Source organism: Lutjanus erythropterus, chromosome 14 (assembly GCF_056507025.1).
Source record: "Lutjanus erythropterus isolate fLutEry1 chromosome 14, fLutEry1.hap2, whole genome shotgun sequence".
NCBI lineage: Eukaryota > Metazoa > Chordata > Actinopteri > Lutjaniformes > Lutjanidae > Lutjanus > Lutjanus erythropterus.
The window spans coordinates 34,775,046-34,802,121 of NC_139330.1; the positions used below are offsets into that span (position 1 = coordinate 34,775,046).

Here is a 27,076-nt window from a genome sequence, read left to right on the forward strand (position 1 = left end):
GATAAGGATCTAAAGTGAAGATATAGTACTTACTTGGATTACACCAAATGAGCAGCATGGAGACTTTTTTTTTTGCTGTTGTTGTCTTTTTTACATTTGAAAACACCATTCACTTCCATTGTTTGGGAGATCCTACTACACTGTTTTCCTGTGACACTCCAGCAGTGCTGTGTGAACTAAAAAAACTAAACCTGACCTTCAATCAGCATGAGGGTGAGTAGATAATGTTGATCTCCAAGCTGGGCAGACACTGTATGAGTTTATAAATGTTGTTTAATTCCAGCTCCTACTGTTTGAGTCAGACGCTTGCAATGGAAAGCCAAAGCTCATGATTTATGTGCTCACACTGTACGGTCAGATCATCACCAGCCTGAGTGCTCACACTGACACTGTGTGTGTAAAATGTAAAATAAAACAGCCCCCCTGCCTTTGCTAACTGTTCTTCTTCCTGTTGACTAGGGCTGCACCAATAATCATAGTATTATCAAAATCACAGTGCAGTATCCAATCACAGTACCCTGCAAGGAAAAATGGAAAAAGGAAAAATGTGTGACACAACACTGTTATAATGAAGTACTGCAGTGCTGCAGAGATGTCCTGGCTTAAAAGTCTTGTTCTCCAGATGAAAGAAAACAAGTTTGTTTGGTTTAGACCAAATATCACACATCATCATTTTTTTCCCAATGATAATCAAAATTGTGATGCAAATATATTTTCCACTAATTGTATTGCATATTGCAATTGTAATTTCAGTCAAAACAATATAACTAACCATATCATACAGCTCTACCATTGACAATTTCCAAGATTTGTTTGAAAGCTCAGAGGCAGGTAGAAGTTTGTTTGCTAGCCGTAGCGCTAACAAGGCAGACGTGCTGCCCTGATCATCTGTATATGGACTCGCAAGTGGCTAGGAAGACGTGGGCAGTGTGGCTTTTCCATTTTGCAGACACAATTGGAGGTAAGCTAGCTCTGTTTTACAGTCCATATCTTCCATCCCTGCCATGTTACCATGGCAATTTCAGATGCTATGTTTGCCACTTCACAAAGGTGAAATGAGAAAAAAGGCTCTATCTGTGGGGAATCAAGAATGCAGCAATGGTGCTGCTTTAAAATAGCAAACCTGAGCATAAAAATGACTAAATCACTGCCAGTGAACAGGTAAGAGCTGTTAGCTTGTTTACATTTGTTTCAGTAGTCCCAGGCACTAATTTCCCATTGTAAGCATGTAGGTTGCAGCTTGGGGGTTGTTGTTGTTTTCCAGGGACTGGAAAATGTAGATTGTTGATGCTGCGATGCCACCCAAAACCAAGCAACCAATGGCAGGTTTAGATCTACAGTATGCATCCGGAGAGTCAGACTGACTGCACGGCAAACCCACAAATTCAGTCCAATTCTTAAGTCGTGCAGCTTAAAAATCGAGTCAGAAAGATTGTAAAGTGTGTACCAAGCCTTAGGCTGCAGAGGGCTGCAAAATTTTTCTCCAACTCAAAGGTGTTAAGTTTCACAACACATGGACAGACTAAGCTGGGCGACCAGTGGTGACACAATGCGTCATTGGAACAGAAAATACAGAAAGTAGAATGTAGCTAGCCTACCTCCTATACTCTGGAAAACGAACAAGCCGTACAGTCCACATCTTCCCTAACACCTGAGAGTTCATATATTTATTTTTTGGAAGTTTGGGCATACAGGATGGCACAGATGATCAAGGCAGCATGTTTCTTTTTTGTTAGCATTATGGCTAGCAAACAAACCTCTACCTGTCATGGAGGGGTTCAACTGTCAACTTTGGCTTGGCAACATTTTCTGGTCAGCAAAGATCGCGGTCAGTGGGACTGGTTGGTTTTTAAGACCATGTTGGTTAGTTTGTCTGCGTGACAGTCCCACAGTGCTGCAATAGAAATCAAGTGAGAAGAACAGACTGAACAGGCTGCTATGGTAACGCAAGATAAGGTAGCGAAAACACTACAGTTCTTGACACACTTATGAATATTCATTTTCTGCCATATCCTGCCAATAAATTCCCTGAAATCTTACACACTGGAACTTTAAGTATTGTGATAATATCATATTGTGGAGCTTCTGGTGATTCCTGCTCTTACAGGCAGACACTCATGGGTCCAATCAGCCTAAATGAGAGCCTCTGTTTGAAAGAACTGTTTTCAGTCTGATTACAGTCATGGGGCCTGTTTCACTAGATTTGTGAGCATGTGTGAGCCTACACACAAGTTGCACATGCAGTGTCATGTTTCACAAATAACTGTTGCTGCAAATCGCTACAAAAAATCTGCGAGCCTCTCGCACCCTCTTGCATTCGTGCAAGTTTGGTGTTTGTTTTGATTAGTGAAATGTGTCAAAATGAACACACAAGGAAAAGACCATGTTACAGATTTGTTTGAAATAGGACCTTGCTTGATTTTGTGACACCTTTGGTTACTGCCAGTAACGTTAAATGTGTTTTAATAATGCAGGTCTCAAGAGTTCTGCTGGAAATGGCACTTAAATCAGTCAGTGAGGGCAGTAAACACCTTCTCTGTCAAAAGTACAACAGAAGAAGAGCAAGTCTTGGATGTCTGTGGCAGGCTTTTGAAAGGACAGTATGAGATTTGTGGCTACAATACAGAATTCATGAAGTGTGAAGTATGATGTATTTATTAATTGATAATATTAAACACTTTGAAAAAATACTGTATATTAAAATATATATATAAATATATTTTCTCACACCCACACATTATAGTATCTGAGAATGTCAGTATTGTGATTCTTCTTTTCACGATTTGAGTTCGAGTTACAAAGTAAATTAGAATCCCGATCGTGGTAATATTATTAATATATTTTTATATAACAAGCAGGCCCATTTTACTTCATCTGCTTAACATAAAACGACGTGTGCTCAAAGCTTATTGCATATTTTTCATGTGCTCTGCAGAAGCAAAACCACACACTCCACACTGACCAGCTACAGCAACTCAAAGGGTCATAACTCAAACTCATAATTCATAGTTTCCAAGTTCAACTTCATATGTGAAGGATGTTAATTTAAAGGATTTGAAGGCTTGCCTCCCTTCCTCTGCTTAATACGGCTGACAAATATGTGGAATAAGTTCTTAATTCAACACAAACAGTGGTGTGAACATGTAACTCAGCAGCTTCCTGTCCCACTGTGCTGGCTTAGTTTTACCTTTATTTTCGACTAAAGGCTGCCTTTCTGTCATCTTCTTCAGTTGTTTCAAATTCAGTCAACATGAGCTGAAACCGAAATTGGCTGGAAAGGCAGGCTGTACTGCATTTACAACACAAGACCAAATGTAACACGCAACCACAGCATGCTGCACAATAATCATATTATTTCAATTGTCCTGTTTTAATGATTGTGGGCAGCCTAAATTGTACTTTAAATTGAAATTCAATTAATCACCCAGCCCCAGAGTAAATCATTTTTTCATGAATTATGAATGTGTGTGAATGAAACCTTATTTTGTATTGTGAGGGGAGCCCAGCCTGTGAAATCACACCTGACCCAACCCCAGCCACTCTCCCCTTTTAGTAGTTTGTAATTACAATAGCAATCAATTCCTGTTGATCAAGAAAGACCCAACTTGTATTGTAAAGCCACTCAGACAAACCGGTAAATTGGGTTTTCAGACACCCTCCCCCCGGTTGCCTACATCCTTGGTTTCCTGTAAAATCTGTGTATGACCCAGGCAGAAACTCACTCCAGTCAGACAGATCATGCTGCTGTGCTGTGAATTGTCTCCACTCAGAATTTTGTCAGTTGAATCAGATTTGGCAATGCAAAGATTTAACAGTTCATTCCTTCTTTTCAGGTCAGTGCCACTCCTATTTCAGCTTACATGAGTATGGTTTACCATTAAAACTCATATTTCTGAGCCTTTCTTCTTCATCTTTGATGTGAAACCATCAGATTTCCACACAGTGAGAGAAAGTGAAAGTGTGCGTCCTCTTGCTCATAGTTGCGGTATAAAATCCCAGCACACTGTGGAGTGTGCAGCGTAGCTGACCTCTCTGTACTCCCATCACGATTATCTTTGTAGTTTGTGGTGATACAGAGACTCAGTTTACCGCCTGCCATGCTGCTGGATTGCTTTGTGCACAATGATGCAGCTAAAAAACAAGAGCTGAACTGTGTTTACCAACTACTTCTTTCACCATCTCTCATTAGTTAACGTACAGCACATGTTGTCACATAGAATTGTAGCATATTTTTCCCCTGGTTTGTAGCTCTATTTATCCATCTAGATTTTTTTGGTGTGAGGTGCAGAGTTTTGTAGATTTCGGCTGTACAGATTTCTGCCTTCTCTCTAATATAATGGACTGCTATGGCCCCTGGACTAAATGGCCCTCGGTGTGTGGTGCTCCAAGCACCAAAAATACATTTGAAAAATTCAAAACCACTTCCTCTTTCCAAAAATCATGACCTGGTTACTCAAGATAATCCACAGACCTTGTTATGAGCAGTTTCATGTAAGAACTACTTTCTTTCTAGTAGAAAAGAAAGTAGTTCCGGTAGATGCTATGCCATGAAAGTAGTTCCTATATGAAACTGCTCACAACAAGGTCTGTGGATTATTTTGAGTAACCAGGTCATGATTTTTTGGAAAGCGGAACTGGTTTTGAATTTTTCATATGTATGTCTTTGGTGCCTTGAGCACCACAAGTTGAGTGCGGTCTAGTTCCATTATACTTGAGAGAAGGCAGACATCCCTACAGCCAATATATATACAGAACTCTGCAACTCACACCAAGACAGTCTAGTGGATTAATAGCGCCACAGACTAGGGGAAATACAAAAAAACCCATACAATACAAAAAACACATCAAGTTTTTAAATACAAGTTTATGTAAGAGGTAAGGATATGAGGAAAGTTTATATAAGAACTATTTATATAAGAACATTGTTATGTAACAGGGTGACAGATAATTAATTTTTCAACATTGTTAATGTAGCAGTTTTTTCTTATTTCTTAAATTGTTGGCAGATTTGTCCAAATCCTTCAGAAGGTAATTTGATCAATTCAGTAATGATTTAATCCAAATAGATCTTTATCACCACTTTGTATCAGTGTGTATCTATCATTTTAAAGTCCCAGGTATCATTCAATGTGGAAGTAACAGAGAAAGCAGAGAAGTCTGATGACATAGTTTGTGAATTTAGAAGCTAAAACATTTTTGCCACAATTGTTTGTCATGTGAGATTTTATGTGTGTGTAAAATTAATGCACTGTCTCTGTATTTATCAGATGACTAAATGCAGTTCACCTCAACTTTTGCTACTGAAGTACTTTTGCTCACCCTTCTATAGGTCATAAATGCTTGCAATAGACACGCACTTATGTATTGACTCCCACATCTCCTTATTACAGTATCATAGTTAAGAGTCTATAGAGATGCAGCTGCATCTATTATGTTTTGTTGAAATATAAGGTTTTGTCATGTGATGGATGAGTATCAGCGAAGAGCACCAAAGTGAAACCAACCATGTTTCGGTTCCATAAATGAAAATCATACTGATATTTTAAATAAGGAAAATGACTGTAACTCCAGTCTTATTACATATCTTTACTCAACAGTATGTCATATGGGTCTGCCCATTTGTCTCAGCAGGGATGTGGATTTCATTTGCATTCATCTCTTTCTGTTTAGGTGCTATTTCAACTAGCTAATCTCTTGACATTTCGGCTGATTTTATCTACTCTGATCTTATCTACTCTTCAAGTATGTTTATATGTTCTAACCATGTTTTCAGCGTTTTTATTTCAACTGAGACTTCAGCTCATTGCAGTGATTAATGACAGATCAACTGCTCTCAGTTCACACTTCAGCTGATACTGCACATCCTTTCAGCCAGGGCTGGGCAATACATCAGTATTATATGAGACTAGATATCATGATAGATTCTGGATATTGTTCTATTGTGATATGGCACTTACCCACTTCATTACATCCACATTTCTGATGATTATTTATCATAGAATCTCATTGGGTTAATATTTTGTCAAAGTTATCCCTGCAATATTGTCTCAATGTCTAGGTATTTGGTCAGAAATATTGTGATTTTTACTGATTTTCTCACCATAGCTGCAACAATTAATCAATTGTTAAATTAATTGGCAACTATTATGGTAACTGATTAATCAATTTGATTTTTTTTTTTTGCTTTAAGAAAAAGTCAAAATTCTCTGATTTCAGCTTCTTAAATGTGAATATTTTCTGGTTTCTTCACTCGTCTCTGACAATAAACTGAATATCACTGAGTTGTGGACAAAACAAGACATTTGAGGACATCATCACCATTTTCTGACATTTTAAAACAAACTACTATTAACTGATGACTTGAGAAAATAATTAATTGACTATGAAAATAATGCCTAGAGTGCACGATATGCCACAACCCACCTGTACATGATCAATATTTATCGATATCAACCGATAAACTTCATTATCGTGATAGGTTTTGTAGCTATATCACCCAGGACTACTTTCAGCGCTTAAACGACACATGAACTCCTCCAGTGCTTCAGCTTCCAGTCTCTAAACTGTCTCTAAAACATTTCGACTTGTCTATATTCTCAACATATTAAAGGTTACAGTTGGTTTTAGGGCTGCATGATCTGGTAAAAATATTATTGAAGATGATATTTATGGAGATCTGTACCAAACAAACATGTTTTCTATTACCTGGAAAACAGGATTTTTAGGTCAGGTCATCACTGCAGTACTCCATTATGATGCTGTTTTCTCACACATTTTTCCTTTTTCAAAAAATTATGATTTGGTCTTTGTTCTGCCATTTGGATACTGTACTGTATATTGTACCATTTTGCAATTTTTTTTCTTTTGCAATGAATCGTGCAGCCCTAGCTTGTTTAATAGTTATTTTTCTGAAGTGCAGTTGCAGGAGGTACTGGTCAGTGTATTAGCTACAGTACATGGTGGTCGACACACCGCCACTTTGAAGAAGCAGCAGCTGGGTTCACATCAAGCTCATCTGCATTTGTACACAGCAGTCCCAACACAGAGGTTTCTGGTCAAAAAATGTGTGTGTGTGGGCATGTGGCAGAGAAGTTAAACCAGGAAGTGTGATATCATCTAGCAAGGCGACCACAGCACCGCTTTTAGATTCTTTGACGCTCAAAGCTGTGGTGGTGTAACAACATTTCTGTTGCAATTCTAGCTGTGAAAGACTGAGACCTGAAGCGAGAGGTCACATGTGTCTCTCTATAGTAACTTGTCAGTTTTGCCGTCACTGGTTTTTTTTTTTCATCTTTTGTTCAGTGCAACAACAATGAGTGCAAACATTCAAAGTCACAGTGCCCAAGGAATTCACATAACATGACTTTTTCTTCATTTGTCCAACCAACAAAAAATGACAAAGAAAAGCAGCAGATTCTTACATTTAAGAATCTGGAAACAGCAAATTTGTCACATTTTTGCTTGAAAAATGAATGTAACAATTGATCCATTATCAAAATAGTTAACTACTATTTTTTTTGATTGAATAATCAATTAATCAACTAATTATTGCAGCTCTTCTTTTATTAGCAGTATCTGTATGTATAATTTACTCAACTAACATTTTATACATGGGCATATACACACTCACTGTCACATCTGCAGACATCAGCCCAAATACATTTAGACTGCACCAGTCGAACACCTCTCCTCCACTAGAGTGTATTGAAGGTATCTGGTTCCTGGTGCAGTATGTACGGTTTTATGGTCAGCAGAAAAATGTGTTTTAGACACCTAAAAAAATCAAGATCAGTTTAGAATATTTCACCATTTTATCCTGCTGTCAAACACACTTTTCTGACAGGAAACAGCCGTTGTCTAAGACAAATATTGATCTCTATAAGAAACAGTAACACAGGAGCAACACAGGAGTTGCTGGTCTACTGCTGCATTAAACAAACAGCTGGTTTGTTTCATTGTGTGACTTAAGTGAATCTGAACTAACCCTTGAAAACACTGAAGTTGCATAATAACACAAACTAACAGTAGGCATGTAGGCAGCGTTACACTAAAATCTCCTGTGTTCTGAGGTAAAATCACAGATTTTGCCAAAGGAGTCTGGTGACTTTGAATAAAATGGTTACTGTCAATTTGTGTACACATAAACTGATAACTGATTTTTTTGGGGTGTCTAAAACACATTTTTCTGTTAACCAAAACCATACAAAATAATTCTGTAGGAACCAGATACCTTCAACATTATTTATTATAACAAATTATGCCCCCTCACAGGAGGTATAATTTGTGTTAAATGAAAAATGTTTGTCAAAGTATCATTTTAAATTAAATATTATCATGCTGCAGAAATGTCCTTGCCTGTGCATATTTTCACAAACTTAAGAAAACATCTTAATACAGATCCTTGTAAAAATCACACCATGATGATATATTTTAAATGAAAATGAGAATAATCACAGAAAAATTAGCATTCCTTGTAATGTGGCAAATCATATCGCAATTGCAGTATCAGTCAAAATAACTGCAATTAGTTATTTTTTCTAAATCGTTCAGCCCTACTATGGATATCACCTCATACAACCGCACTCCAAATAATCCAAACTGAAAACAGTTAAAAGGCTTAAATTGTTTCAAATGTTTCAGCTGCAAATTTTAAGCCCCAAGCACATGTCCAACTTGTTGTTTAATAGAAGGTGCAAATTCTAGATGATGGTCAGTTCCAACAGACAGCAAACTGAAACCTGTGTTTTGGCTCCTTCAGGCCGGATGTCAGGGTCTGTGGTCTGCTGTGTCTGCTGAGGTGGTCTGTATGTGCACTTGGGTTTATATATAAGGAACTAACACAGATAAATTGTATTTCACATGCAGCTGTGTGCAGAGACACACAAGAAACAGAGTAAACAGAGAAGTGAAGAGTTTTTTGGTTCCAGTACAAGGATGTAACATATACGTGTGGATATCACTGTCAACCACACTGTGTTAGCACCGTTTCCTTTCTCACTGTCTCACCGTTACAGGATACTGGATTTGCACACACATACATGCACACACAAACACACACACACACACACACACACACACACACACACACACACACACACACACACACACACACACACACACACAAACACATGAGTGCTGAGTGAAGGTGGTATCACCTTGCTGTGTAATCAGCATTACATGCATGTAGTCTAGTTTCCACACACACACACACACACACACACACACACACACACACACACACACACACACACACACACACACACACACACGTCATCTGATCATTAGGGGGTGATTAAGAAGATGGATGGGCTACTTAGCGATGTTCATTCCTTCAACCATTATTTACAGTCGGAAAGAAACATCAAGGCGTGACAGTCCTCTTTCGTAAGTGTGATGTTTATCATTCAAAAACAAGGTCACAGCAAAAAGAAACAACAGAGGAAATATAAATTATTTAAAACACAAAGGTAGCAATACCCATCGAACATCTAATGATTTCTTCTGGTTATCGGATCCTCGAACTCACACCTGCAATTAATGAGCTCTTCAGAGCTGAGGCCTGCTGCAGAGGGCTTCTGAGCTGAGTTTGCGTCAGCATTAATTTGATTGAGATTAAAATCTACTGTAAGTTGTCAGCACAAAAATCACCCCTGATGACTGATTCAGTTTCAGTGTTTACATGCATTCAGTAACCTGGTAACAGCTAGCTTTCTGCAGTAATCTGTTAGTAATCATGTCAACAGGAAACCCGGCTTCCTTAACAAGGGCGGGAGATTAGAGAAACCTGAGTTAGACTGATGGAGGACTGACTTCAGACAGAGTGTCACTGTGACAGCAGAGAGGAGATTGTTACATGTATTGAATTCATTGTTGCAGCTATTCTAGATAATCCATCCAAAATTCAAGTAAACCTGAGACTGACCGGAGGTAACCTCTAAACAAGTTCACATCTAAGATCTAAGATCACGCAGGGTTCAATGTTAATGTTTTTTTCACTTGGTCAAGCAAGTAAATGGGTCAGAAATCTACTTGCCAGAAATCAAATTTTACTTGCTCTTGTTTTATTTATTAGAGGTAAGCAAATGACGACAAATACTAAAGTTAGTTGTAGGGCTGCAACATCTGTAAAATGTCAAGAAATAGTTTTTCAAAGTCCTAGGTGATCTTTAAATTTAAGTCTTTAAATGTCTCATTTTGTCAGTCTAAAATGCAAAGATATTCATTTTAATATGATAATAAACAAAGAAAAGTTGGAAATGTCCATATTTGAGATGCTGACAACATTTTCTGCCATTTAGCATGAAAAATTACTTTTATAATGAGTTGATTATTAAAATAGTTTAATTCTTTTTTACCTCTTGCCCGGCTGGATAAGTGAGTTGCCAGCTTTACTTGCCTGACATGGCATTTTACTTGCCTCATGCAAGAAGGCAAGCCTTTTTGTTGAGCCCTGATTTACATGCTCTTACCGCAGAGCCTGTCCTCTCACTGAGCCTTCACACACACATTTACACCTACACACACATTTATTGTAGCTCGTAGCAGTCAGATAAGAGTGTCTCAATTACTGATCGAAATTTTGAACTTTGTTTGAACTTCATTTCGAATGACACGCAGCCCTGCTGTCAGAAAAATGTGCGCTAGAACTGAAGGAGCAACTCAAGTAGTTTCACAAGTCTTAAACAAAGAATCATTTTAACTTTGCAGTCAAAGGTTAACACTGCACATCAGTACAGTGGCTGGTGCAATTATTAATAAGCCTAAATGCTATCTGAACATTATTATTAAGTACTGTAGATTCATTTATGCATTATACATAACTATAGAGCACAGGCAAGAGGGTCATGGAAACAAGTGTCTCATGAAAAACATACAGATTGACTTTCAGTTGAATGTCAGGGCTGCAGTGATGAGGTCAGCTATTGAAATTCCACATATTTGAATGAAAAACAAGCTCACATTTTTACTAAAGGTAACAATAATTGAGGATGAACTTAGCCATTCACAGGAATTTGTGATGATATAATCGCAACAGTTAACCCACGTTCAGCCTGTTCTGCACAACCTTGCAAAGTTTGTCAATCAGCGTAGCTTCCTGTCAGTTCCACCAATCATAGCAATCCCCCAAGCAAATGTCATACATGTACGTCTTAATGAACAGACTCAAATGTTTTATTATTTACTATTTAGTTGTATTTTTCTGTATTTTTGTCACCGTTATTTACATTTATCAATGTTCTGTGCTAGGGCTGAGCAATATATCATATTATTATTGTGATATGAGACAAGGTATTGTTATATCGTGATATCCTGATAAATATCGTGATGAATAATTATCTATATCATCCAATATGAAACTTCACTATCATAGAGGATTTTTTAGCTATATTGCCCAGGCTTAGTTTGAGCTTCAAAACATTTTGCTCCTTTGTGGAAGTCCCCCCAGGTGTACTTTATCTGTTCATTTTATTTTTGAACACTCAGAACAGAGTGTGGTTTTATTGTCACTGCAAAGAGCTGCGTTTGATTTATATTGAAATGTACAAAAAAGTCACAACTTTTATTTTGCAGTTTTCACATGCCTCAGAACATGCATCACACTTGAGTCAGTGTGAGGATGGTGGTGGGCTTGGTTTGTATGAGGATTTATATTCAGTTCATTCATCTGTTTATCACACACAAATAAGATCAATGATGCATGTCATCATTGTGTCCTGGAATTTCTGGAATAACAATGAAGAGCTCAGACTTTCAATTAGGGAAACAAGTGGACAGATTTCCGTTCGACATATTTTACAATCAAACTCTAATCTCTAGCTGGTAATGTATTTGTTTGTCAAAAATGTTTGCTTGCTCCACACTTTGATGCACAAATGTATCTCCACTGTATGTTTAAACAGGGCTGCAACTAATGACTACTTTCAATATTGATTAATTTGTCAATTGTTTTCTTGATGAATCGATTAGTTATTTGGTCTATAAAACATCAAAAAATGGTGAAAAATGTCAATTGATGTTTCTGAAAGTCCAAGACGACATCCTCAAATCTCCTGTTTTGTCCACAACTCAAAAAATATTCAGTTTACTGTCAGAGAGGAGTAAAGAAACCAGAAAATATTCACATTTAAGAAGCTGAAATCAGAGAACTTTGACTTTTATTCTTAAAAAAATGACTCAAACAATTAATTGATTTATTTAATGATTGAGTTCTAATGAATCGTTTCAACTCTACATCTAGAGTTATTATATAAGTATTGAAACTGTTGACACTGTACTGTATGTTGATGTCTGGTCTGGTGGAAATCAAACAATCAAATGGGTCCTGTTTCATCTGGAAAACTCAGTTTAAAAAAAACTCAGTGGCTTGTCACTAAAATGAGAATAGCTAAAGTTGTTTGGCGCTAATCCCCCATCATCAGCGAGCAAGTCGCTATAACTTGGCTTGGATCTTGAGGAGTTCTAGCATTTATTCACTGACTAACAATGGTGAGTCTACATTCACAGCTACAGCGTACTTGAACTAACTCACATTAATTTACTTGTGATAATTACACCAAGAGATAATAGTGATTTCTCAATAACCTGCATGTTCTCACCAAAATCTTACTTATAACACCACTCTTTCATTATAAATCTAACAAAGTGAGCTGTTTGTACCTGCAGTCAACCTGAAACGTCAAGGTCTTAACCTACCAGGTGTGAGCTGAAGGATCTGTTGCTCTGACAGCATTTCCACATGGGTTTTTGAATCAGCTTCGAAGGATGAACTCTTCCTGTTTCCAGGGGAATTCAAGTGTTAGCTATTTGTGTTAGTGTGCAAGCTGATGAGTAAGAGCATGACTACATGTTAGCTGAGAGCAGTGAGAAGATGGCGGCTGTCCAGTCGGTGTTCTGCAGGCTGCAGCACAGAGAGAGAGAGAGAGATGATATTTTCAGACTGCACTGCTGACTTAGAGCATCAAGACTCAGGAGGATTTTAGAAGGAAAAAGATACTACAAATGTCAGATAAAAACACTAGCACTGGAAACAGGGACAGCATATGTCTCATTTCCACTGGAGGTGTTCTTTTTGTCAAAAGTTCTGAATAGTACCTGGTACTGTTTTTTTTTTTTTTTTTTTTTTTTGGTATCACCTCGGTCAGCGAGCTGGAGTGATTGCACTGCCGACTGCTGATTGATCTGAGAGTATCATCACTAGAATTGTCTCTTGCATGGCATGGACATCCTGCACACCAACATCCACAATTTTTTTTATCCACTGGGGACACATTTTAAGAAATGTCAACCCACTTACATACATAAGTTAAAGGAGCAATATGTAGCCATTGCACATGCAAAAATGAGCACAGCAGTCCAAGCAGAGAGTTGGACCACAGACTGTAAATTAAATATATACGATCTATGGTTGAAGCAAAGCAAGTGGTTCCCCCCTCTCCCTCCTCCCCAGACATAGCAGAGACAGTCAGGCTGGAGGAGTTCCAAAGTAGCGCAGGATGTGCGCAACCTCGTAAATTGACAATAACAAGCGATGGTGGGTCCTCCACTGTAAGTTGATCAGCTGTTTATTGCTGTCAATTGTCTGTTATCCTGAAAACAAAATTACACTGCTGTGAAATAATACACACTGGAAGATCATTAATGATTTTTACGATTCATGAACTTAATTCCGGCATTAATTTGATCTCTGGTTGATGTGAAACAGAAAAACTGCTTTGGCAGGATTTTACCAAAATCACCACACTATACTTTGCCACTATCAGTTCAGATTTAATGTATTCAGGATCATATTTCTTCACTACACACTTTGGTGCACGCTTGTCTCTCACATCACTTTTTTGATTCAAAAGCTGATCCATTTTGTGTCACTACATTTGAGGCAATATTAGCTAGCTATCAGCGGCAAAGCACATTTGTCTATACCTGATAATGTGCTGTCATTGATGTGGCAGTACCACTTCCTCTGAGGCCCACTTGATTGCAATCTGAGGCTCATCAATGGACTGCACCCCAGTGATTGAGAATACCTGTTCTAGGCTATACTTAAAAAGAATTTTACCTAATGAAGATACAACTGAGATCAAAGGTCAGTTTAAATACATTTGTGGTTTGGAGTCAGTGTGAAGGTGATATGTGGGATATGTTTGTTTATATAAAGGTAGACAATAACAGTATAGATTTATGATTTACACTTATTGAAGGAAAAGTAGATATAATGCCACTTCTAAAAGTACAGCTCTACATATGGTCATATTTACTATATCAGATTTACAGATCTGTATCCAGAAAGTTCCATCACCACAGCAGATGAAAGTAGAGCTGGGGGTAATAGATAGAACACACTGATAAACAAATGTGAATTCTTCATGTTCTCCTTTTATAAAACTTGCACAATGAACATTGCATGTGTGCAGAGAAATAATGCTAATTTTCCCGAAACAGAGAAGCCAGCAGCCTGGTCAGCAGCAGGAAAAGTTAGTCTCATGACAAACACATAGATGAGCCATCTGCCTCTATAAATAGACTAAAAGGAATGTCAGTGCGAAAGAGAAGGACAAAAGGAGAGAAGGGATGGATAATAGAAGAATGAGACATGAAGAGGGAAGAGATTAAAGTTTAAAAGAGGCAGAATATCTGAGGGGGATAAACAAGATAAGCAAGATAAGAAGAAAAGATTAGAGAGAAGTGTGAGGATTTGACTGGATTTTTCTCTCCCTCTCCTGTCTTGATTTCCATGTCCTGATTCTGAGTCCTCAAGAATACTCCATATTCATAACTGACAGTCCAAAAAAGCCCTATTGTGCTATATCGTGGGCTTCTGCCAGCACTGCTGCCCTTCACTGACCACTGATTTCCTGCTTGTCATTAATGTCCTGTATTTATTCAAGCAGAAACCCTGAGAGAACTGGAACTACTTCAAACTCCCACTGATTCATTTTCTTACAAACAGAAGTCAATTGTTTTACTAAGCTGTCCGGCTGGACGTGAAGGTACAGCGCTTTCCAACTGGTCCAGGAGGCTTTTCACTTTTTCACTTGTCTTTATACTCCTTACAGTGATAAATGCACACTCTGTGGCCACTGGCCTCATTGTCATTGAATCCAAACTAACCCTTTAAAAACTGAAGTTACATAATAATACCCCCACCCCCACTGGTAGACTGGTAACTTCCATGTTTTGGTAAAATGATTGTTTTTCCAATGTAGTTTGGTTGCTGTGGAGAGAGTGATGTTTGGCTTATATAACGGTGGTTTCCCATCAGAAAAGTCCGTCACACAGCAAAGTAAAGCAGTTGAAATATTCTAAATAGTGCACACTTGGACTGATGTTATTGTCTGAATTCATTTTGTTGCTGATTCTGTCCTCAGCAGTACATTGCTCAACTTCCTACACCGGCAGCCTGGTTGCTACGTACTGTCAAGTCCTAGAAAGGATGGAACGTGGCACTGACCTGCTTATATGTTGTGCTTTAAATGCTTTAATGTGTTCTACCGATGCCTTTAATGCTTTTGATTGTGTTGATCATAGCAAGTCAAAGAGGGGTGTCCAAGTACATGGTGAGAGTCCTGGCTTACTGGTCCACTCACCAGACTCTGCCAGTAAAATGGAGCAACAGTGTCTCAGCCCCATTTGCAGGATTCTTATGGGTGCTGGAAATCCTTGAAAAGACTTAAATGCAGTGTTTTTCAAGGTTTGAAAAGTGCTTGGATTTTGGATAAAGTGCTTGAAATGTTAATTGCATTACTTTCATAGTAAATCTCTCTCTGACTGAATACTTAGCTTTTTAAATAAAGAAATAAAACAAGTCAGAGAACCACATTTATTTTAGCATTTGCATAAAATGAAGAGGACTACACTCAAGCATCACTTTTATTAATATTTTATATGAACTATGTCTTGTGATAGTTTGAGTGATTGTTTTATATTGTTTCAGCCGGTTGTATCAGATGCCAAGTCTACTTACAGGTAGATGGTAGGTGAAACTTTGTTGTGTTTTCCTTGAATTTTGTCACCCCTTTGTAGAGATCTATCAGGTTTTGGTTGTTTATAGCACAGTAACATCCGATTTAATGTGATGATGAAATGAAATAAGGCCTAATCATTTTGAGTTTAAATACAAAGCATCTATAAATATGTCATTTACCTCAGCTTTTAGGTGCTAGTAAAGCTGCATTTGGTGTTAGCAGTGGTGTCAGAATGGGAATTTTTTTGTCCGCGGTTCTTTTTAATTTATATATACTGGGTGCACAGTTGGTAATATTTTATGTTTGCAGAGGATCTTGTGGTCTTGTAGTGCTGGTTTCCAGCAGCTCCTCAATGTATGTTCTGTGTATAGTGTGGAACATGATATTAAATACAATGCCAGTAAGACTGTCGTCTTGATCTGTAGACTAAAGAAGGAGAAATGTCTAAAGTTTCCAGACTTCAAATTGTCTGATAACAATCTTACTGTCTATATTAAGGTAAACTATCTCACACAACTCATCACTGCAGAAATGACAGATGATGATATTCATAGGCGGTGATGTAAGATTTAGGCAGAAGCAAACATTCTCTCACGGACGTTTAGTGTACGTTCAGATGTCTCTGTTCAGAGCATATTTCACACAGACTTGCACAAACTACAGGGAAGTCGCATATAATGATGCAATGAGAGCTCAAAAGACTGAGATGTTGCAGTGCAAGTGAACGGTTTGTGTCTGCAGGCATAAATACTTTCAAACTGTCTTAAAACATCTCATGCATAAATTTGTATGTGGAAATAATCTTGTGGTTGTCTAAAATAAGATTAAGCACTACATGTACCAAACATAGCTGTGGAGGCATTTGTACAGTGGTTTACATGTAAGGTATTAATCTTTTGTACTTTTGTTTTGTGCTTCTTGTCTTGTAACCTATTACATGTAATGTTTTTATCTGGACCTTGAGTCTGTAATAAAGTTTGAATTAAATTGATTTGAATGTTGGCCAGACGACAGTAACACAAAAAAGTCATGTTATGTGAATTACTTGGGACATTGTGACTGAATGTTGTAGTTGAAGAGAAAGAAAGTTGTTGTGTTGTTGTTGCACTGGACAAAAGATGACACTGTCACTATAGACAGATACACGTAACCTCACACACCACTAGCTAGAATTGCAACAGAAGTGTTGCTGCACCAAGTGTCACACAGTGTAAATGTGGTCTTTGCTGGTTCAGCTTTTCTCTCACATGACCTTGTGTTTTTGATCAGAGACCTTGTGTTGAGATTGTGGCGTGCAAATGCAGAATATAATAGAATCGAATAGAAAATACTTTATTGTCTATAGTTTGTGTGCAAAAGGCAGAAATTTGTCATGTGCTATTAAAAAAAGAAGTACGTTAAAAAACACAACATACCACATCCAAACAGAACATACTAAAATACTTTTACATAAAGACACAATAGAAGCTACATTAAAAAGAGCAGCAGATACTTGATAGTGAGGACTCAGTCAGGGTTAGGAGAAATAATGAATAGATGCAGGCTGACTTTAGAAAGTGGCTGTCCTTTTTGATTAAGATATTTCTGGTAACAGGAATAAATGATTTTCTGTAGAACAGGGAACCTTTGCCCTGATGGCAGTGGCTGAAAATAGTGATTCAGAACAGAGAACAAACTTTTTCAAAATGACAAACCATTACGGCCCAATTCATAATAGGTCTTATCAATAAATTCATGTGCATGAATGCATAACTGAAACGTGCACATGTTAATTTAGGCAGAGTCAACAGGCATCTCGTTGCTCTAATTTCCTGTTATCAGGGAAACAACACAGGACATTTTAGCCTTCTTCATAAAACAAATTAAGAGCATTTAGACAGACTTAACAGGCTCTCATTTCTTTCTACCATGGTCTTGTGTTTGGGAACCAGTGATGTAGAAGATGGCTGTGGTCATCTAAGCTTTCACTCGGTTGCAGGCCACAGGTCGCTGAGAGCTTTGCCTTACTTCCTTACAGCCAGCTGCAGATGGGGTTGATGTGAACACAGCAGTGGTGTGTAACTGTGACTGTTGACTGTGTGTGTTGCAGGATAATGGTGAGGACTCCCATCGCATCTCTCCGAGCCCCGTGGTCCACGTCAGGGGTCTGTGCGAGGCCGTGGTGGAGGCTGACCTGATAGATGCACTGGAGAAATTTGGACCTATATGGTGAGACAGCAACCACTGTGTGTGTGTGAGAGAGAGAGAGAGAGAGAGAGAGAGCAAGAGAGAGAGGGAGGCAGAGCAAATTGCTTCTACTGTTCTGTCTTGTGGAGGTCTTGAACTTGCATGACTCCCAGCTTGCATGAAATTAGTGCTTAACATTTAATCAAAGTTTTATTGAAACCACAATATGGCCTACTTCAGTTTTCAAATCACAGTAGGCACAATATTTGAAAGTTGAACTGTGTGTTAAAATACCATTTTAAATTAAATATTGTTGTGCTGCAGAAATGTTCTGGCCCACACAAATTATTCTACAGACTTAAAGCTACTACAGGGAGTTTTTAACTGGTTATGAAAAGTCTCAGTTTAACACTGATGCCTCTGTATCAGTGTTTACCAAACCGTTTGCGTGGGGACCCACTTTTTAAAAATGACAAACCATCATGACCCAATTCACAACAGGAAAACAGGAAAACATATGCATGTTAAAACTTTCTAAATGAGAAATAAATTGATTCAGACTGAGTTAACAGGTCATCTCATTGCTTTTATTTCCTCTCTGGAAAAAAAAAATACAGGTCACTTTAGTCTCCTTCAGTTGTTTTTAAGGGCTTCCACTGGGTCAGATTCTCCTTGAAATCAGATGAAACAAGCCTGTCTTTACATTTTTCCAAGCAGGAGGAGATTTTTATTCAGATGATTTTATTTTTGATGTGATATTTTATGGTGATAACGTCCACAGGAGCCTCCAGAATCAACAGATATATGAAAAGTAGCTTTAAGAAAACATCTTTGTTACAGATCTCTACAAAAATCCCACCAAAATCATTCAGTGAAAATCTGAATAATGTAAAACCTCTAATCACAAATCCTATTGCAATTGCAATATCACTCAAAATAATTGCAATTAGATATTTTTTCAAAATTGTTCAACCCTGCATGAGATGAGTTGTGCTGTACACACCATAGGCAGGTCAGCAGTCAGTTACAGTACTGGAGACATCGCCAGACAACATATTTACAGCAACAGGACAGTTTTGGAGTCACCTAATCTTATCATAGTGAGCAAGTCATCAGTTATTACCTAAAATCTATTAGCCGTGTCTCAGTAAGCGCTGCAGGGTTCATATCTACACCACAGAGGAGTGAAGGATAATGACAAAGCTCCACAGACTGAGCATTTTACCTGCATATGGAAGTGAAAATTAGACTGTGCAAGTGTGAAAAATGATTTATATGCACATGTATGTAATGAGAAACTTTCTCACAATAAGTCATTATTTCCAGAAAGTTTCGTATTATTTTGAGATGCTAAGTCATTACTTTAACAAGGTCTCTCAAAATGAATTACATTTTTTTCATGACATTGGTGGAAATGGGCCTTCATAGTTCTGACACTCAGACTGTCAAAAAATACACAGCATTTCCTAAACTCTTAAAAATCTCTCCATTACAGTAGATTATATCAGCTGTCATATCAGTAACTTGACTTGAAGCCAGTGTCTGTAATGAGCTGAAGATTCTTTGTAATGGAAACAAAACCTCACCCATCACTGTAGGGACTGTTCAAACAATAATGTGTCACATTTTTGCTGGTTATCAACTTAACAATTCTGCAAAAATGTCAAGGATAACAAAATAAATTGTATAAAGTCTTATTTCCACTGTGGTCCATGATGCACAGAAATACAGAAGTCCAGCTGTGTAGGTGACATCATACTACTAGCAACAATAACCCAATAAATACCCATTTCACACATAAATACATCCATACAGAGATAGTCAGACAGGGAGACAGACAAATAGTACTTTATTGATCCCAAACTAAGAAATTCTTATGTTATAGCAGCAAGTTATCAGACATAGTATGTGGACAGTAAATATACACATAAAAACCAGAAGAGAAAAGTAGATTGAAAAATTAAATATCTGAGAATACAGAAACTATATACACAAATAAACAGTACTATAAATTATAAGTTGAATTAGCAAATGGAGCAGCTGCACTCATACTGCTAGACTTGGGAGAGAAATGTGTGCTTTTGCAAGATGCCAAAAACTAAAAAAAAAAAAACCAAAACAAAAAAAAGTCACATCAGTCTTTTCTCATCTTGACAGTCAGATGAAATCAAACATGTTTAATTTTAAGCGGGAGTTGGTGCACTCTCTGCAGCACCACACAGGAAGCCACAGACACGTTAACTCCTAAAATATCATCACACATAGATGTAATAGATGGTAGCAGAGTCACAGACACACAGTCACTTTCTTCTCCCACTAAAACAGTGCAGCTCACCAACTGAGGCTGGTAGAGCTGAGGAGACTAAGTAGTTTGTAAAGACTAAAGTTTGTGTGGAAATACAATCTGTCTTTTTATGGATATATACTGATGCCAAATTAACAAGAAGACAGTTGACATAAGCTGCCTTTTATCTTGTGTTTCTTGAGTTACGTCTTTTTATGGATACATGAAAAAGTGTTAATACATCATATTTCTTAAAGGGAGTTTGGTGTAATATTATCTCTGGAGAGCTCAGGGAGCTGAAGTTTAATTCAAACTGCTGTGTATATTTTTAATGTTTTGTCATCATTACAGACACACTGCTGATGTGATGAGGTTGTCTGACATGTATCATGATATGACGTGTATCTGTCATTCACTGCTGAATGTACAGAACACAATGAAAAACTAGTGTTTTAATATGTATTAATTAGGGTTGAACAATTATGGAAATTTGATCAAAATCATAATATGGTCTAAGGCAATCTTCAAATCACTGGAGGGAAAATATTTGATAAAACCCATTTTTTGTTTGTAAAATTATTGTGGTGCTTCAGAGGTGTGCTGGACTTCACATCAGATTCTACAGTTTGAAGAAAACATCTCTGTAGGGCTGCAAATAATGTTTATTTTCATTATCAATTAATTTGTCAATAATTTTTAGGATTAATTGATTATTTTTTTGGTCCATGAAATGTCAGAAAATGTTGATCAGTGTTTCCTGATGTACAAGGTGACGTCCTCAAATGTCTTGTTTCGTCCACAACTCAAAGATAATCAGTTTCCTGTCAGAAAGGAGGACATTTAAGAAATTGAAATCAGAGAATTCTGACAGTTTCATAAAAAAAAAAAGAACTGATTAATCGGATTAATCGATCATCAAAATAGTTGCATAGTTTCATAGTTGACAACTAATCAATTAATCGATTTCTCAACAAATCATTGCAGTTCTACATTGTTTGGAACAGTAAAAATCAGACCTTTAGTGCGTTTTTCAATGAAAATGAGAATGATGTAAAAATGATCATTCACTCTAATATTGCAAATCATATTGCAATATCAGTAAAAATAATCACAATTAGATATTTTTTCAAAATTGTTCATTCTTAGTATTAATGCAATTTAAACTGAGCTTTACAGTGAAAAGCAGCTGTATTGACCATGACTGAAGCCTCTATATTATAGGAAATGGTGCTTTCAGACATTTATTCTTTTGATCACAGGTGTCCAGGATACTTTCACATTACAATTCTTCTTTTTTTCAATGTTCTGCACATGCTAACTTCTTTAAAAAGCAATTTGCTAACACTGCGACAACACAAACATTTAAACATGAATAAATATTTATGGGGGACACATGAAGTGAAAATTGAAACCCCATGAAGTCACAGACACCAAGTGATTTTGTGTAATAAACTACAGAGCGCTTCAGTAGCCTCAGTGTAAAGATAGTTACAGATGCTGAATAATTAAAGGAAACATTTTGTGATACTGCAGTTTCCACTCTAAACGACTCCTTCTCCATTATTTACACTCCTCCCTGCATGGTGCAGTATTCATTAGCCTCTCATTCACCTGAACAGAGTTGCAGGGAAAAGCATGTTGTGAAAGGAAAGATGCACACACACACATAAACACAGATATTACCTTATTGCACTGATTTGACAGGATACTTTCAAAGCTTTCATGCTCACATTATTTTGTCTTTCATTACTTTTTAATGAATAGAACAAATATAAGTGAACTTCTTTACTTTCTCATGGCTTATGGCCCTGGTTCAAAGTGAGAGCAGCACAAACACGACTCATTCTTATTCAGATCTGTTGAAATTTATCACTGAGAATTGAATCAGCTGTTCTGAGATGTTGCTAAAGAGTGGGTGACCTGTCAGAGGAGGTGATGTGTCCAGTGAAAGCTCATTAGATGTTAAAGATTGGGAATTGTATGTGTGTGTCCTGTCTTAATGTTTGCATGTGTGTGTACCCAGTTACGTGATGATGATGCCGTTCAAGCGGCAGGCCCTGGTTGAGTTCTCCGCAGTGGAGAGCGCTGACCGCTGTGTGTCCTGTGGAGCCAAGGAGCCTGTATACATCGCAGGTTTGATCCCTGTAAAGACTTACCTGTCAGATTGATCACTTACACATGCTCATATAAATGTGCTCATATATCCGTCCATGTGTTCATCAGGCCAGCAGGCATACTTTAATTACTCCACATCCAAGAGAATCACCAGGCCGACCAACGCTGACAACCCCAACAGTGGCAACAAGGTCCTGCTGCTGTCCATACAGAACCCCCTCTACCCTATAACCACGGTAAACACACACACACACACACACACACACACATACAAACAGACTTTAAATAATAATGTAATCCATCTTTAAAAATATGCTGCATGTACAGTATATCTTCGGGGTTCTTTCGTATTGTGACCACCTTTTGGTGATCATCAGCATGCACAAGAGCAAGTCAAGTTGGGCCACATCATATTAATGTAACTTTTATAGTGAACACAAGAGGAAGATTGTTTTGTAACTAGACTGAAAGGTGCTACATTATCCTTTAAAGATTTCTGTCTCTATGCACAAACATTTCAGTGTCAATACGTAGCATGTAATATTTAATTTATCTGCTTACCTAACAGACTTTCCCTCTCTAAACTAGATCTTTTACAGTTTGTATCCACTGCTACACACTTGCACTGCAGAATTTGGCTCATTGTGTCAAAACTCTACTCACAAGCCAAATAAAACACAACACTTCTTTTCTGCGATCAAAACCTGACCATCGTTTTTCCAAACAACATTTTTGCTACAAAATGCACCAGCAACACACTGATGTGCTTTACACAAAACAATGTTGGCTTTAGTACTTTGAGTACCTTTTCCATGTGTGAATGATTATCCTAGTACAGTACATCTACTCACATTTCAATGAACACAAAAATAGAAAGGCTTCAGAAAAAAATATATGCTGCCTTTTTCTTTTACAACAACAAAACAAACACAAATATGTTACTACAAACTAATAGAACCAATTTATACAGTAAAATTACAGTGCAATGGTAACGAAAAGTATTGTTTGCCAGCACTATATAGACGACAGCCAGTTTAACCAGTTCCTGTTCATGGATGATGTCTTCCACCCTCAGGAGGTAGTCTGGCACCTGTAGAAAATTGAGGAATGTAATGTCATTAGTTTAGTTCTTTCTACGTACTGTACTGTCATACATCAAACCTGTATTTCATGTACTTCACAGCACTATACCTACTCTTTTTATTCACTGAGCATAGACCTACTGTAGGACTACACAGTATTGTGCTGTGATGCAGAATAAAGGTACAGTATAGTGTATAAAGGTGGACACACACCTGTTCTCCAGTATAATTGGACTCTCTGGCTAATCAAACCATGATTTATGACATGGTCCAGCAAAGTGGCCCTAATGTTGTTGCTGTCTTTTCCCTGGTCCCTTTCTCTGTTCTCATCTTCCTCCTCCTCCTCTCAGTCTTTCTCCTCCTCTCACTCTCACTGCCTCCATGTTTGCAGAGTTCTCACGAAAGCGGTGTGAGGTCTGTTTGTAGTGATACTGTAAGCCTCAGACTGATCGATGCATCAGTGTATGGATCTTTTCGTGTGAATATGTCGGCCAACTCCACATGTTTTGCATTTAGTGTTTTCTCAGTAACTGCAAGATATTTTATTCTTGAATGAAGAGTCAAATGTTAAAGTCAGTGTGCAGTGTAGCATGTTGCAGAAATACAAATAAAGTGCACAACAGAAAATGTGTTTTTGCTTTTGGTGCCTTTGTTTAAGGCATGGGTACAAAAGTATTATTTATTATCATTCACTTTTAGTGTGTAAGCTATGGATAAAACCTGTAAATTTCCTCTAAAGGCAGTTTTGTTGCCTTAGGGGTTTTCTCTCACCTCTCCTTCCCCACAGTCTCTCTCTGTCTCTTCCTCTACTGCTTCTCTCAGTACATACTTTTTTGTCTAAATGACTGCCAAGGAAATATTTTGCCTGCCTTTGAAATGTTGTAAAATTTCTCATATATATTATACCTTCAAAGCACAATCAGTAATGGTTTGCATTTAGGCTAATATGGTACAAGACACAGCCCCCCAAATTTCAGAACAATCTTCTTCTCATCCTATCAGGAACAAGTTGTCTAGGGCTGGGAATCTCTGGGTACCTCACGATTTGATTTGATTCAGATTCAGATTCAAAGTGCTATGATGCAATGATAAAACGATTCTCAAAGCATCTTGATGCAACAAAATTTTAAACTTTTAAGTTTCAGGGGATTGTATCCATCTGCAGCTGTTCACATTAAGCCATCTCCACTCAAAACTCGAGAAGTAGCCTAGTTTAGTGATAAAAATTATGCAAATCTTACATTTAAGGGTGGGAATCTTTTTGTCTGATTTGACTCAGAGTCTATTCTTGAGTGAATGAAAAGGGGGCACAGTTTTCAGCCTCTTGCTTCTGTTTCCCTGGAATATAATATGAAGCCTAACTGGCAATTAAATGGACTGCAGGCTTTTTATTTTAAAAAGATAACCGCATTAATTAATGAATTAATCAATTTGAAATCATCATACTGTCTTCTGGCTGTATGATGATAACAAGTGAGGGGGAGGAGAGTGCTCCACTGTGTTAATGTTATGTCTCCCACAGTGGAGAGCAGCCTCTCTGCTGCACCGTCAACTTAAGGGAAACACAATGCTGTCCAACCTGCAGAGCAGGGACAGAGTTTTAGAGGAGAACAGACTCAGCACACATTTTCGTTATTTTCTTCACCACTTAATTGGTTTAAGTTATTTATTGTTGCTGTGTGTGTCGTTCAACTGCTCTTGCTTGTAACAGCTGGTGGCTGCTTTGCTAATGTCTTAACATCTCTGGGTGATGGCATAAAAAGTTTGTGCAATACACTTCACATTTGTCTCGCAAACAATTATTTAGACAACTGCTGCCTTTTGAGAAGATGAAGAATATCTCCCTGTTAACTGCGCTGTAGACTGTTCTGTTGCAGCTTAGTTCTGCCGTTTTTGCTCCATCAACATGTTCATTGACATTTACAAAACCGATTCATGGATCAATTCAGAATTTTCCACATCTGCATCATGATACATCAAAGAATAGAGTATTTAACCCACCTCTAAAATTATTATAGCTTTTTTCTAAATGTTTGTCAACCATCAACCTGATAGCCTTAGGAAAAGTAACTCTCTGCATTTCATATTTTAACATTTTCAAACAAATGGTTTAATAATTGCTGCTATTTTTCTGTTGTGACACCATTGTGGATTGAATTTCATATAACTTTCCAAACTACACCCCAGTAACCTGTCCATTAGTTGAGCAGATTCTAGGGCTGTACTGACTGGTGTAAAGCTTTGAATCTTTCTTTATAAAGTTGTCATTCAGATTCTAAATCTCAATTCAATTGCAACAGCTTGCTTTTCCCCCCTCGTCATTATGTTTAACCATAATGTTGCAAGGATTAAGCTACTCTCTGATATGTTGGTCATTAACTACACAAACAGAGAAAAAAAAACTATGCTGAGAGTTCTCTACCATGTTTTGCTGTCATTTATGGCTGCACTAACATAGATCGCTTTCACACATGCACTGCAACTCTGCAATTATCTAGAATCTACCTGGAGAAAAAGTATGTATGAACACTGCAGACTTAACCCTGCCAGCTGCAGGTCCAGTGTCCTCATGAGCTGCATGTGTGAACAGAGCAGCTCAGAGTCCAGAGTGCATGAGTGGGAGTGTTGATGATGCTGCACGGTGTGCAGTTGTTCTCCTTTGAAGCCACTGATAGTTTCATTTTAATACAGACTATTGGCTGATAACCATCTGCCTAATCTAGTATATGTTTTGATCTCATGTTTTAATGCCTTTCTCCATCATCTGTAATGTAAAAACATCACAATACAGTCAGAAAAGTAAGTGTGAGCAAGCAGTGCACTGTGAAGTGTTTCTTACATTTACAGACACCTTTCACAACCACAGCACACTTGTTAAGCCAAGTGTTAGAAATAGTCACGCCATCGTTCTCTCTCTTGCCCTGCCAGTGCTGTTCTGCCAGAGAAAGAAACAAGTTCCTTGACTCATTTAATGCGATGAATCGCTTTATTCGAGTTGAGGATTTCTGTTTTGTAACAGACATTTGAAGCTTCATTCAAAAACCTTAATAGAAGCTTTGATTGTGGGGGAAAAATGCAGTCAGCACAGGCCTAAAATATTCATTGATATAATCTTTGGGTTCCCAATTCTTTTTTTTTTTTTTTTTTGCCCAATTTACGTTGTGATAAAGAGAATTAAGGCAAATTCAGTTAATACAGAATCGCTTGCCAATTTCAACACTCACTGCAGTTTTCAGTCAGTTACAGATCCAGCCAGACTGCATGCTTTGTAAAGTTTGTCATCCAATAGGAATCGGGAACACCTCTTTAGAAAGAATGGATCAGTGGTTTAGGTTAGCTTTACACAAGTTTATTAAGAAATCTGAAATGATACAATATTTAATTTCCTGCAGTGGTAAAGTACTTGTTGATTGAATTTTTCAGCCTTTCTGTAAGCTGTGACTAATATTTTTTGGAACATGAGTAAT

General features: G+C 37.6%; 1 protein-coding gene across 2 annotated transcripts in view; it reads left to right on the top strand.

The window, feature by feature from the left end:
• Positions 1-27,076, top strand: part of LOC146315886 (heterogeneous nuclear ribonucleoprotein L-like) — a 57,786-nt gene that overhangs the window by 1,203 nt on the left and 29,507 nt on the right. The window contains exons 2-5 of one of the 2 annotated variants that reach the window (XM_084735429.1): positions 3,834-3,860; positions 18,052-18,170; positions 22,436-22,545; positions 22,636-22,763. In XM_084735429.1, coding sequence (XP_084591555.1) covers positions 3,834-3,860; positions 18,052-18,170; positions 22,436-22,545; positions 22,636-22,763 — 384 coding nt within the window. The remainder of the gene's footprint in view (positions 1-3,833; positions 3,861-18,051; positions 18,171-22,435; positions 22,546-22,635; positions 22,764-27,076) is intronic. The other variant, XM_084735430.1, reaches the window with a different exon arrangement.